This window comes from Drosophila erecta, unplaced genomic scaffold (genome assembly GCF_003286155.1).
Source record: "Drosophila erecta strain 14021-0224.00,06,07 unplaced genomic scaffold, DereRS2 tig00000021-arrow-pilon, whole genome shotgun sequence".
Taxonomy (NCBI): domain Eukaryota; kingdom Metazoa; phylum Arthropoda; class Insecta; order Diptera; family Drosophilidae; genus Drosophila; species Drosophila erecta.
This window is the reverse complement of record NW_020825198.1, coordinates 13,858,910-13,872,536: the sequence shown is the minus strand read 5'-3', so window position 1 is coordinate 13,872,536 and position 13,627 is coordinate 13,858,910. Positions and strand designations below refer to the sequence as shown.

Genomic DNA, 13,627 nt, shown 5'->3' with positions numbered 1-13,627 from the left:
TTACTTCTAACTTTGGCTAAGGTCTAGAGCCCGCTTTCGCTTGGATTTTGTATAATTTCGCCAGTTTGTCCCCAGCCTATAGTCGAGTTTTACGCTTATTACGAAAGAATTTTCAGCTGACAAATAAACTCGAAAAGCTGAAAGTCGCCGGAAGGAGGCCCAAAGGATTCACGACACAATGGCAACAAAGGCGCAAAGAGCAGAGAGCATAGACCATAGAGCCTTTTGGCAGCTGAGTTATCTCTAGTCATATTTAAACGTCAAGAAACGAGGGGAGACTTTTGACAATTGCCACACAATTGTCGGGGCGACGACACCAACTGTTTGCCGGCGACGAAGCCGCAGCTGAGGGACTCATAAAGGGAGCATTTAGCTTATTTGCTGTATAAATACTGACACCTCTGCAGCAGGGATGACTTTCAGAGTCTGGCACTTCCTGTCTGAGTGCCATAAAACTGGCATGTCGACGGCATCCTGTGGAGCGGCCTGAAGGCACACTTGGCCAGAACGATTGCCGGCGATATTGATGGGGCAGCCACAAAACATTACATTTGCCACATCTGATCCCAGTGATTGGGCTGCAACATATGGCGCTCGAATTGATTGTGCGCGAAGTCATTTACATTTTAATCAAGCATTTGAGGGGGTCGCATTTCCCACCCCGCCGATACCCATGGCCGTACTGTAATCTGAAGGATAGTCGGGACATTTTTACATTAGCCCCGTTACATGTCAAATGAATGTCACTAATTACATATTAATTAGTTTGCTTTTACCAGTCAGTCACTCTCTTACACTCACACTCCGAAAAAAGGGCACATCATCAATCAAAGCGAGTGGAGGGCTCTAATAAAATGTGGAAAAATGCAAATGAAAAACTATTCTGGGCTTAGGCACTAAGTGCTGCCTGCTTTAATCAACGTAAACATATAGTATATTTCTAATTAAATTTTCATTACAAGCTGCTGGCAAAATCGAGCCTATCAACGTGAAGAGCCAGTTGGCAGCATTAAGTATACGACTTGGTGCTCATTTACCCATTTCCTGCCTAAGTAATTACAATTTCAATAATTTATTGCAAACTAAACGTGGTCAGAAGAGATACAAACACATAAATCCCGAATAAAGGGAGTGAATGGGGGTTGATTTCGTTTTCAATCAGTTTTTGGCAAGCAAATATTATTCCAAGGAGGCACTCGCCTTTCACAAAGTTTTGTAATTATAACGAGAAGCTTGAAAATCCCCACAAAATAATTAATAACTTAAATATATTTACTTACCATTTTGAGCTATCTTGAGTAATCAGATTAGAGCATTTTGAGATATGAATTGGTCGCATTACGGCAGCATCCTCATTTGCAGAGCCAAGTTGCTTCTAAGAATGTTGACTAAGCTGTGAAAATTAATGGAGTATTTATTTGTTTGTTTAATGATTTATTAGCTGCAGTGGGATAGCAAAGGGTTCACAAGATTGAGCTGAAAGTAATCCCCCATCAAAGTCAGCCATTTGGCAGAGAAATTCATCTCAATTCGCACACCTGATTCAACAGAACCCCATGCACTTGCCCCTCCTCAGGCAGATGTCTTCAGGTATTCAAATGGCCCCACCTGTCCACTCATCTTCACCTGGGAGAAGTAGAACTAATCCTCAGACGCTCATTAGCAGCCATTAAACGTCAATTTACATGTCAATTGGCAACAGTGCCCAGCCAGCCAGCCAGCCATTCAAAGGAAGCCAGGCGGTACAGTAAAAAATGGCAGAAAGGACAGACGTTTGGAAGGGAGTTCAGGGACACATGAGCTTTGAGCTTTGACTTTCGCTTTGTCAGCGACTTTGTGTTTAGTTTTTTTCTTTATTTATCCTCTGGCGCCGCTGTCTCCACAATTTTTTGTATTATTCATAGACGCGACTGGCTTTTTCACCTTTGGCCAGGACTTAAAATACAATTACTTTACCCTGGAGGACGGGCAAAAACCCGGAAAGATGCAGCTGGGTTTTCCACTGGAAAGTGGTTGGTGGATTAAGGATGCAGGATCTGGGTTGGGAAGATAAGCAAAAACATAACGTGCAACAATTAGTGGCCTGTCCTTGTCGTCTTCTCCCGGCGGAGCACATGTACAAAAGTTGCCATGTGGTTAGCTAATTTAATTTGGCTTTCTTTTTGCCGCTGCCGCCGTCACCGCCGCACACCCCCTTTCACTTTGGTTGCGGCATCAAAGACAACGACACGTTAATGACTTCTTTTCGCCGGTGCAGGCATAAAAATAAAATCTAAAAACTGCCACACATGGCCAGCAAAGGAATCAGGGAATCAGGAGAAACGAGCACACAGGACCGAGGACCCGGACCAGGAGCCACTTAACTTGTCTATATGAGCCTAATGGCCTTTAATATTATTTTCACTGCTCTTTCCTTTAGCTCAGAGACCGAAAAAAAGAAATAAAAAAGGAAAGTAAAAGCAAAAGCAAGAGCAAGAGCATAGGAGGAGAACAACCAAAAGGGAATCACTGAAAGCCCTGTGTGCATTTTATCCCTGCCGGTCTGTGTCGTTGTGCCCCAGGTAATTGTAGAAAATTGCTGCAACGCCAGGCTAAACATTGTGCAAATCCTTTTGTCCTGCCTGCCTGCCACCCACCACTTCTACTTAGCCCCACCGCCTCCCATTTTCTATTTTTTTTTCTTTTTTTTTTTTTGCCCTTTTTTGGCCGCAACTGTTAACAGCCAGTTGAACTATGCCATTTCATATGTACAACAGCAGGCGCCGCAAAATATGCTGCACTATTTTTACCTTGTCCTGCCCTCCGTTTCAACGTGCTTTACATTTTTATTAAGCCAACCCTTCTACTGCTTCCAACATCCTTTGCCCTTCTCACTGCTGTTGATGTTGTTGTTGTTGTTTAGCATGCCAGGGGCGTTGTTTGGCTTATTGCACGTGCTTGGGCCGGCTGGTAAGGATGGTAAGGAGCAGGCAGGGGCCGGCAGGAGCAGGAAGGACAGCGCAGGACGAAACGGAACCCAAATGCCATTAGGCTTAACCCGGACACAAGACAATTGCCTGCAGGCCATGTGCATGGCTCCAACGTGTCGTATTAGTTATTTTCTACTTCGATTGCTTTTGCCACTTTAACGCGACAGCAGCTGGGGCGGTCCGGCTCGGCTGTCTGTGGCAAGTGTTTTGCCAATTATGTGACGCTCAATTTTCGATATGATACCCAGTGCGAGTGCGAGTGCGAGTGCGAGTGCGAGTCCTTGGTGTCCTTGGCTGGGCTCTAGATTATACGCTTTTTGAAAGCGAAAAATGTGAAAATACGAATTCGAGAGGGCGGACAGTCGTGCGACAGCTGCCGTTTGTGCGACCTTATCCATTTACCAGTAGATATTGATTAGATTTTAGAGAATCTCTCGCTGATCACCACCATCCAACGCTCACCACCACCACTACTAGCCTTATATACCTAGACTCTAAGTACTCTTAAGCCATACATTTCCTCATGCTCGCCCGTAATTTTACCAACTATTTTTTCAAGTAGTGGCTAGCGTGTTCAATTACCTTTCAATGTCTATCCTTAACTCAGTAGCTCTGTGCGTGGCCAGCTTGTAAGTGTGTGCGAGACGGTTTGCTTGTGTGTGCGTGTGTCTGTTAAATATATATACATATAAATATACATACTTATATATTACGTATATGAATAGATAATTTTAATTCTCGTAAGAGTTGTAAGCTAAACCAAAAACAAAATGTACGACAATTTTAACTAAATATCACCCATTTTTATCTTCTTTTCTTTCCTTTTTATGTAACACTTGTTCGTGCTCTATATCAAATAAATATGATTGAAACGAAAAAAAAAAAATAAATACATCAAAATTGGCAAAATTGGAAAACTGACAATTCTTCTCTTATGATTTTCAAAAACTAATTTCACTTTTTGTGGTTTTATTCCTATGATTTTGATTTGATTCGGTTTTTTTTTCCACATCCAAATTTCTTCCTTCTTAATGCAACAATTTCAACAAAAAATTCGTTCCGCTTATAAATCGAAATTTGTACTCCCTCTTCCCACCCAACAAAAAACAAAAAAAATACCTAACCACATTAATAAATGTTGTAATTGTATTTGCTCTATTGGTGCTCAAACTATCCACCCAAACACCAACGATTTCTCCTTAAATAAATGTTGTTGCTTTTACTTTTCTTTGGGTATTTTGCGCCTGTTGAAATTTTGAAAAAATTACCAAACAAAAAACAATTACGTAAATGTGCCTGCTGCGTTCGTTACTCGTTACAAAAAAAATGTTGCGTAATGTGTAACCCTGTTGCATTTACATCTCTTTTTAAACGACTCACCAACACATTATGATCGAGGATATATATTTTTTCCGTATTCATTTTTCGGATTTCAATATGATTTGTTGCGAATTTTCTCTGGCTATGGCTTCTTGATTGAAAATTTATCATTTTCACACACCGAACACCAAATACCAAACACGATCGAACACTGCCGCCCACAAAACCAAATACAAAAACATTGCCACTTGTCCATTTTGCCGTCTCTTTTGGTGCAACAATCAAATTCGTAAATCAATCGTAATCAATCAAAATCAATCGGATCTATCGGATCAATCGAACCACATGACATGACATATGAAACATGAACAAACCCGAAACCAAAACAGAGCATTTAGATCGCAAGCTGTTCGTTGGCATGCTCAGCAAACAACAGACCGAAGACGATGTTAGACAAATCTTCCATCCCTTCGGCACTATAGAGGAGTGCACCATACTTCGTGGGCCGGACGGTGCTAGCAAAGGTGAGTACCATCCAAAGTTTCTACCTATATATATTACCTATCTGCAGCTATGTCCAATTCGATCTTCCCCACCTAAGATTCTGTTCATATCAAGTATACGTAACGTGTTCGGCTCGCTATCTGTTGTATTTCCCAGTTACATGATTAATCTTAAGATACAGTTGATCGTTACTTTTTGGCATTAGCTTGGTTGTGTTTAGACGTGCTTGAAGTATTTTAGATTAAAGCACGGCCGTTTTGGTGTCGTATAGCAAGTTTTGTGATGGGAAATGATACAATTTTAACATGATAAGAGTAGTGATTTCTCTCCGTAGTCACCAATAAAGCTGTCCAATACTTTGTTGCTGATATCCGACGAGCCACTTTAAATGCATACTTTAGGCATTTTTATTAATGATTAAGTAGCCGTCATGGTATCTGTAGCATTCTATAATTTTTGGTGCTTAATGTTAAGATTTTGTTGATTATTCCAGTTGTGGCAATAAAATATATTGCTCCATACTTTTAGATACCTTTATAAATGGTATAAAACTGCAGTCCATATTCTTACCTTCGAATTGCCCAAAGAATGGGCATCCAGTATTACGATAATGATAATGTCCTCTTGAAAATGTGAGCAGCTGTGCAACGAGCCAAATAATCATCACAAACATAACCATAACAATTACACAACTTTGGGAGCGATTGGGGGCCTTGAGGTGGCATAAAATAAAAATCGGGTAAACAGTTCAATTAAAGTTGTTTGCTTCTGGCAGTGCTGCTCGTTTCACACGCCGGCCATTTGCATTTGTATGCGGCATTTGCAAGTAAAAATACGCGCACACACACATACACACGCACACACACATGCAGAAGGCAAACAAATGATGGAATAAAAAAATGAGAGAGATAGAGGCAGTGGGAAGTTTCGTTTGTTTTAATATGCAAGTAACTTTTTTAACAATAACATTCCATTTTATTATGTCAAAAGTTTTGGTTTTACAAATACACACACACACACACACGGGCAGACAAATACACAAATACATTGGCAAACACTCGGTCCGTGAGTGTAATTGTGTCTTTGTTATATATTTTTATTTTGCTTACATTTGCAACATTTTTGACTGCCGCCCTTTTGTCGTCCTCGTGTGCGTGTGTATTTCCATGTTAATGTTTGTTATTGTTGTTCTTTTGTTGGCGTTTATTGTTGCCATTTTGATATGCATGAAAAGGCAGAGGCGGCGGCGATAGCGGTCGGAAGGGGGCGTGGCACATTGGCCATGTGACACTTTGCATAGAAAACCAATGCTGAGGGGTATTTATTTTTGCTTCTGTTTATTTTAGTGTACTCGTCTGTTTTTGCATTTTTCTCTAGCTTATTTCTTTTAGTGGTTGGGGCTACTGAGATTTCCAATGCCTCCACAACACGACAGCCATCAATTTCGAATCAAATTGATGCTTGAAATTTGCACAAATTTGAAATAGGTAAAATATTTCACGCATACATTTATTTGCCATGCCGCATACAAAATGGCATTCGGAGCGAAGACAAAGCAGCGACATAATTTGATACAAATTTTCATTTTTCTTCGATTTATGTGCGCGAGCTCTTTTTTGATATTTTTCACTTCCGGCTGAACCGGAAAACTTGTTGTTGATGTCGTCGCCCTTCAACTTCGACAGTGGCTGCGTGCAAAGCCGCGAAAACTGTCAGTCGATGTGGTAAATTGGGGGGCCGTGGGGTCTTGGGGGTTGGAAAATTGCGGCTTCTGCGGCTGCGGCGATGCCAACATATCATTCTTCATTAAAATGCGCTTCAAAGTCAGCTCAACTGGAGCCGAGTCAGCCGCTCCTTTTTTTCCTTTTTTTTTTTTTTGGAGTCGCATTTGGTGTTAGGAAAGTGACAGGCGCTAGCCTGTGTAAGTGCCAAAATCCATCAACGTCAATGTACTCCTGCTCCATCCACTTCCTTCACTTTTCCGCTGGCGAATTATATTCAAAGAAAATCGACTGACGGGGTGGGAAATATGTGGTGGTTGCGGGGTAATGAGGAATGAACATTGACTGACTGGGCGAACTGCAAATGTATGCAAATGATGATGCATGTGGCAGCGAAATGCGGTGACGTCGAATCGGAGGGCGAACAATAATAAACCCTACTCCTCATCGTAGTCCTACGGCTCCTGCGATGTCTGTGCGGCTGACAGGCTACAGGAATAAGCGCAACCATCATGTTAAATTATGCAAATTCGATTTCAGTGAGTGAATGAAATGAAACGAGGTAAAGGAAAGGTTTTTCTGGCCGGGGACTTGGGCTGACTTTGAAACTTTTGCCCTGCACAAAACACAAAGCATGTGGTGCAGCACTCAGCGAAAAGTTTGCCCAGAAATAACATTTTATATGCCTACGAATAACAATAAGCTACTTGGCGCGTCATATCTAAGTATATCGAATTTCACTTTTCGACTCTTTCGCAAAGGACATATCTTCTTTTCTTAGAAATTGGCAACAATGATTTTAGTAATGGAATTTTTAATAGTACTTACTTTTATGTGCAACCTATATTCTTGCCATAATGAAAGCATATTAATATAACAGCCTACATAATTGGTCGAATGCCATAGGACAAACCATTGTCCTTGCTCTTGTTTCTTCCTGTGTAGCCAGATGGCGTAGGCGAAAAATTTTACAGCTCGACAATGGCAGGAACAGAGGCGGAAGCGAGGAGCGAGGAGCAAGGAGCTGGGAACTGGGGCCAGGACAGGCTGGCGGCTCATTTGATTAGAATATTCATGCATGCACTTCATTGTCATCAAGGCTGGCAGGCAGCAAAGTTGTCATCTCGTCCTAGGTCTTGTCATCTGTGCAATCAACACAATTGTGTGTCTCCGCCGCCCCGTCCCGTTCCGTCCCGCTCCGCTGCACCGGGTGTCCCTCTGTCCCGCTGCTCCATTGTCCTTTGTACCGCTCCCCGACCGCCGGTAATCAGAGCTCCCATGTGCGTGTGTAGATGAGCAGCAAACGGGTCGGGTGTCGTCTAGTGGCGGAGTCAAGGATTTTGCATAAGTAGCCGCATGAGTGTGGAGAACTCCAGCTCCTGTTGCTGACAGACGGTTGGCATAAGTTGACTTTGAATGGGCCCAGCTAACGGGGCCAGCAGCACTCCACTTGGCTTAAAGCGCTTTCGGCCTAATCACTGCGACTGGAAGCTGTCATTAAGTAATTGGGAATGGAGGCACAAATGCAATGGCAAGGCTGCCTTAGCAGTCAATTAATTTAAAGAATAAATACGCACTCTGCTTACCCACATTTTGAATGGCTCCTTCACATCGGAGACCTTGAGTCAATCGACCCACTCAATTGATGGCATTGTCAAGTTGTGCTGCCAAAAACATAAATTGAATTAAAACGTCGTTTAGACTCGAAATTAATTCGAAATGTCTCGCTTTGTCAAATTAACTTTTAATTGCCGCAAAAGCCAACAAAGAGACCTCCGAGTCGTCTTGCAGCTGACACACAAAAACAAATTCCAATTAATACGTATCACACAAGCACATGGCGCACACACACATAAATCTCTGTGCGGCTGACACACACAGACACGCGCACTTTCGAGGACACAACAATAGCGCGCCGTAAAGTAGACTTCAAATTTTGGCCAGCATTGTCGTCTATCATATCAAAAGCGGCGCAAACCCCATAAATGCCAATAATTAATGTGACATTTTCGGCGTAATTGAGGCAAGAATGCAGCATGCAGCAAGCAGCACGCAGCATGCAGCATGCAGCATGCAGCACACAGTAGTAGAAGCACCGATGGCCTGTCACAACCACACAACCGAGCAAATGTATCTAGGCATGGGGAGAGTATCTGAATCGCAGTGTGCATGCGTGTATTTCAAAGCATTCCCCAAAACTGCCTGGCATGCCAAGTGGCAAACTGCTTTCATTTCCCCACCATCCACGCTTGGCTGGCTAATTGAATTTCTGCACATAGCTCTAGCAAATTCTACGATTGGTTGGAAGGCTCCGGACTCAGTCTCAGTCCCCTCCTCCAAGGAAAAACCTAAAAAGGAGTAAAAGAAATCGAGTGTGCAACAAAATTGTGTCGCAGCAGACTCAGGTGCATGCATCCTCGTTCCCCTTGTCAGCTGCTTAAGTCGAGTCTTAGTTTAAAGAGCAAATTTATTGCCTGCAAAAAAAGTTAAGTAGCCTTCACATAATTGCTCAGAGAAAAGTTTTAATACCCCATCCCCCGGCTCATGGGGCTTTGCCTCAAACTTTGCAATGACAGTTTAAGTTGTTTTTCAGGCTGTTGCTGCTGCTTTTGCTGCTTTGGCTGCTCCACTTGTTGTTTGGCCAACAAATTTTTACAGCCAGATATTGTGCGATGGTGGGGTGAGAAGGGGGAGGCGGAGAAGGAGAAGGAAGCTTCCGCCGGTTGTCAACTCTCACTTGCTCACACTCGCATTCACATTCACATTCCCATCCACATCCACTTTCACATCCACATATATCAACGTGGCAGCTCCGGCATCATCATTTCATTTCAATTTCAATTTATATGAGCAAAGTTTTATGAAGTGCATGTCATGCTGCCTGTCGCTTTGCTCTCCTCCTGTTTCAGCCCAACCGCCCACATCAACATATATGTATGTACACTCCCCCACCCACTGGCGCACTGCATTTATTAAATTTCATTTCATTTCAGCTCTATACTCATGTTTATTTTACAGCACACTAAAAAGTTCTAACAAGTGCTGATTGAGTGCGCTGCAAAAACTGTCAAACAAACCCGAACAAAAGCCCCAACCGAACCGCGCGCTGCGTTGTAAAACTCAAATTGAATTTAACGCTTATGACATGCGAGAGCTTTGCTTTATTTGATTCTTTATAATAATGGTTAAAACTGTGATGAGATTTTGGTTTTTGTCCGCTCAAACGAAGTTGATTGGATCGACAGTGTACTGGTCTTTAAAGGATAGTGCGGTTTCACTTTGCTTCAAGCTGTTTTGTAAGGGATTTTTGGGATGGTACGATTAGATGACTGGCAAAAGTACTCATCCTGTTGAATCCACTAATCGTAGATCCAATTTAACTGAAGTTGCCATAATTATAGCTCCACATGTTCCGCCCACAGGCCCCAAGGTCCCATAAAACATTGCACTTAATGCGCCTTTATTAAAACAAAACTCTCCCTGCCCGGCGTAGTCTATAACTATTTATTGCGTGCCAAGAAGCAGCGCTTATACAAGCATAAGAAAAAATCGGAGTAATAATAATAATGTAAGTTGTGGCATAAGCTCATAAGTGCCATTTAAGCCGCAGTCATCCTTGTTGCTATTGCCGCTGGCAAGCCAAAAGTCCTGGACTCCCACGACTGCAAAATGGCACACTGGCTAAGGAATTAAAATACATATCAAAAACCAAGTGGGGGGGGGTGGTGGACGAAACAAACGCGAACTTTTGCGTCCTTAGACCAAAAACCGAAACCAGAAAACCCAACAAAACTTTGCCGTCGTCGTAGTTGTATAGTCGCCATGGCCACAAGTCTTTTGTGATTCCCGATCCTTGTTGCTCAGCCTGAGCCTCAGCCAGAGCCTCTCCGGATCCAAAAATGTGTGTATGTGTGATGCAGCTTAAATTTAATTGCAGTATGGCCAAAGTTTCATATGCAAGTGAGGCAAGTGAGGCAAGTGGGGCAAGCTTTTCGGGTAGCACTCCCCAGCCAAGTCCAATAAATTTTTATCACATACAACTAGAAAAGCCGTTCCGCTCCTTGGCCCTGCTTAATGCTAATTAACATGCAACACGCCCGAAACTATGCAACCAACTCACACACCCCCAAACGCACACACATGCGAAGGTCAGGGCAATTAAACGTGGCCAAGGAGCTGGCTGAAACCGAGCAGGAAGTGGCTGAAATTTGATGCCGTCAAGCCGGGCCAACGAGTCATAAAAGTACCACAAAGTGCCAGCAACTTATGCCAGACGCTGGCCAGCTTTGAAGGAATGGAACAATGGATATGTATACCGTAACCACATCAATATCCTACCAAGCAATGTTTATTCGAGGATATATCCTAAATAACGGATATATCTTTCTTAATCGATGAACTTAGGCATTCAACAAGCTGCCGAAATTCATGGATTCATTGGTGTGTCTGCTTCACAAATTATTATTCCCAATAATCAATTTTGGTAGACTTATGAAAGGAAGATCACCATAAAGGAAGATCACAAGCAAATGAAATTTAAAACGTTTTCCAAATTTTAATGCAGACTTTTAGAGAATTGCGCCAGAAACATTTAGGGGTATGCCACTTCAAAATCCGATTCAGATAAGTTGAGTTATGGAGCTTAGAACTTCAGCCTTGGAACATTTTTTTTAATTTCCACAACATCATAAGTCAAATTTCCACAAATCAACAAATTTTACAAAAAAATTAAAAAATATATATATTTCTAAATTTGAATGCAGTTTTTTAGAGCATTGCGCCAGAAACATTTAGAGGTATGCCACTTCAAAATCCGATTATGATATGTTGAGTTATGGAGTTTACTTTTAACTTTTACTTTTGAACGAATCTAGTATACCCTTTTACTCTACGAGTGACGGGTATAAGTTCAGTAGCAATAATCATGGTTGTCTGCCACAATTTGGTTGATTGATTAGACAAAATATAATTCTCGCATTGTAAAATTGCCATTATTTTGCCTTTGTAAATATCAATTACATCATTGATAAGGTAATGAAAGTGATATTGCTCTAAAAGTATCATTTCTGAATATTCTATTCAATATTCGGCTCTGTGCCACACCCAGTTCCATGCAGCAGCTATATTGCCTGCCTCCCGCAATTTCGTTTCATTATGTGGCCATGTTGGTGGCAAGTGTGCTTTATTAACACATTTCGTGGCCCACCCACACACACACACACACACACGAGCACACACACACCCACTCCCACACCGACATATACGTCAGAACATAACTTTTTTAATACCCATCGCCATTGCCATTGGCGTCGCCATTGCCAGCTGGCTGGCAGGACTAACAGGACGAACAGGACTGGGCCGGGCTGGCTTTAGTTGTAATAGTTTAATAAAGTAGTAAAAGCTGCGGAAATTAGATTTGACCGCAACACACGGGCACAGGAGACCGTTGGAGCCCAGACAAAACTTTGCCGCAGCCCAGGAGAGCAAAAAATGTTGTTGTACAAGCCGCACGGAGAGGGGAAGCCCGTGGTTGGCGCTTCTTTTGGGGTTCCTGGATTCTTGTCAATAAAAATGTCAAAAAAGTTTCGGCTAAGCATTAAGCACAAAGTTTGGGCCGAGTGGCAAAGGAGCGGGGGGAAGTTGGTGAAAAGGGTTGCTCCTGGCATACTTATATAAGGAGGTGGCTGATGAGGATGTACACAGGGATGTATACTGGAGATTGGGATAAGGATGTGGATGTCCTTATTAAAGGCAAGACGAGTCCCAGCGGCAGCGGCAGCGGCAGCTGGACCCTCAGCAGCAAATTTAATTAACTCAGTTGAGCGCGCTTGGCCCTATCAATAAAAGATTAGTCCTATCACCCATGAAATATGCCACTTTAGATATTTGTTTTAGTTGCGGAGGATTATTGAAAAATTAATGCAATAAAGGCCATGTAAGCGAGGGCTCACTTTTGTTTCCTTTCGCATTAGCTGGCTTATCTATGGAGATCCGCCTTGGGTTTCCATTTCCCAGCTGCCCTAGGCTTTAACATTTTTAATAAGCACACCATATCGCCGACACCACTCAGCTTGGCCCTGGAACTTATTAAATTTCCGACAAGGAGCCAGCCTAATGGCTGCTCCTGCACCTTGTGCTCCTTCTGCTGATGTTGCTGCCACCTGTCAGTTGCACATATTTTGTTATTATCAGGAGGTTATAAGGAGGCGAGGCGCCCAACCGTATGCCACATACATATTCTGCAGCTCATTTTCTAGCTCATTGCCGGGGCCAAGACATGAGCTAAATTAATTTATTCCGCTTTTGTTGTTAGACAATATCCTTTTCAGCCTCCTGGCTCCTGGCTCCTCGCTCTCCGTAACAGGAAACTTGGCAAGGCAGCTCCAGTCGAGCCGCGAAGGCATTTAATGAAAATGGAAACGTTTTAGGCCGCCTGGATACCAGATACCCTGGCTGCCTGGCATTTTGCTATCCTTTTTCAAAGCTCCCAGGGCACACAAAATAATAAAATAATATAAAACCGACACTGGGAGCTGAGCCTGTTTTGCTTGTGGGTTGCTAGGATGCGTCAAGTGTCGACAGGATGCTCGGGGGATACGGGCTTAGGTCCTGAATTCTAGGAATAGGTTAGGTAGTCATAAGCATGGTAACTCATAATTCAGCAAGTGAGTCGAGAGAGATTTCAAAATTTGCCTCTTCAGAGTTTCTTGAATTTATCCTTCACTTTCCCACACCCTGCGATTTTTCCTATACTTTGTTTTAGGTAAGTGCGTCTGGTTTTCCCTTGCAGCTTAACCCGAAATTCACTCAAAGAATATTTCTAAGATGTTAAAATTGGTCAGTTACCGCAGAATATGTATTTATTCACCGCAGAGGCTGCTCTATTAAAATGAGAAATCCTCTGTATCGATGTTAACCACAAAAAGAGACGAGTATCAAATTGACAGGCAACAATGAATAATAATGAGGAGAAACTGCAGTGATATTCGAAGTTCGAACACGTGTGGTGGGCCTTTACAGATTTTTGCATAATATAATGACTACTTTCCACCATTTTCTGGCTATTTCGGCTAACCACTTTGGTAGGTAACTTGGAAATCTGACTTTCTATAC

At 42.6% G+C, this 13,627-nt stretch overlaps 1 protein-coding gene across 8 annotated transcripts in view; it reads left to right on the top strand.

The window, feature by feature from the left end:
• LOC6545567 (CUGBP Elav-like family member 4) overlaps positions 1–13,627 on the top strand; it is a 127,473-nt gene that overhangs the window by 62,280 nt on the left and 51,566 nt on the right. For 5 of the 8 annotated variants that reach the window (XM_015157660.2, XM_001972635.3, XM_015157650.2 and 2 more), the window contains one exon: positions 4,679–4,813. The exons of the other annotated variants lie outside the window; for them this stretch is intronic. In XM_015157660.2, the coding sequence (XP_015013146.1) occupies positions 4,679–4,813 (135 nt within the window). The remainder of the gene's footprint in view (positions 1–4,678; positions 4,814–13,627) is intronic. 8 annotated transcript variants of the gene reach the window in all.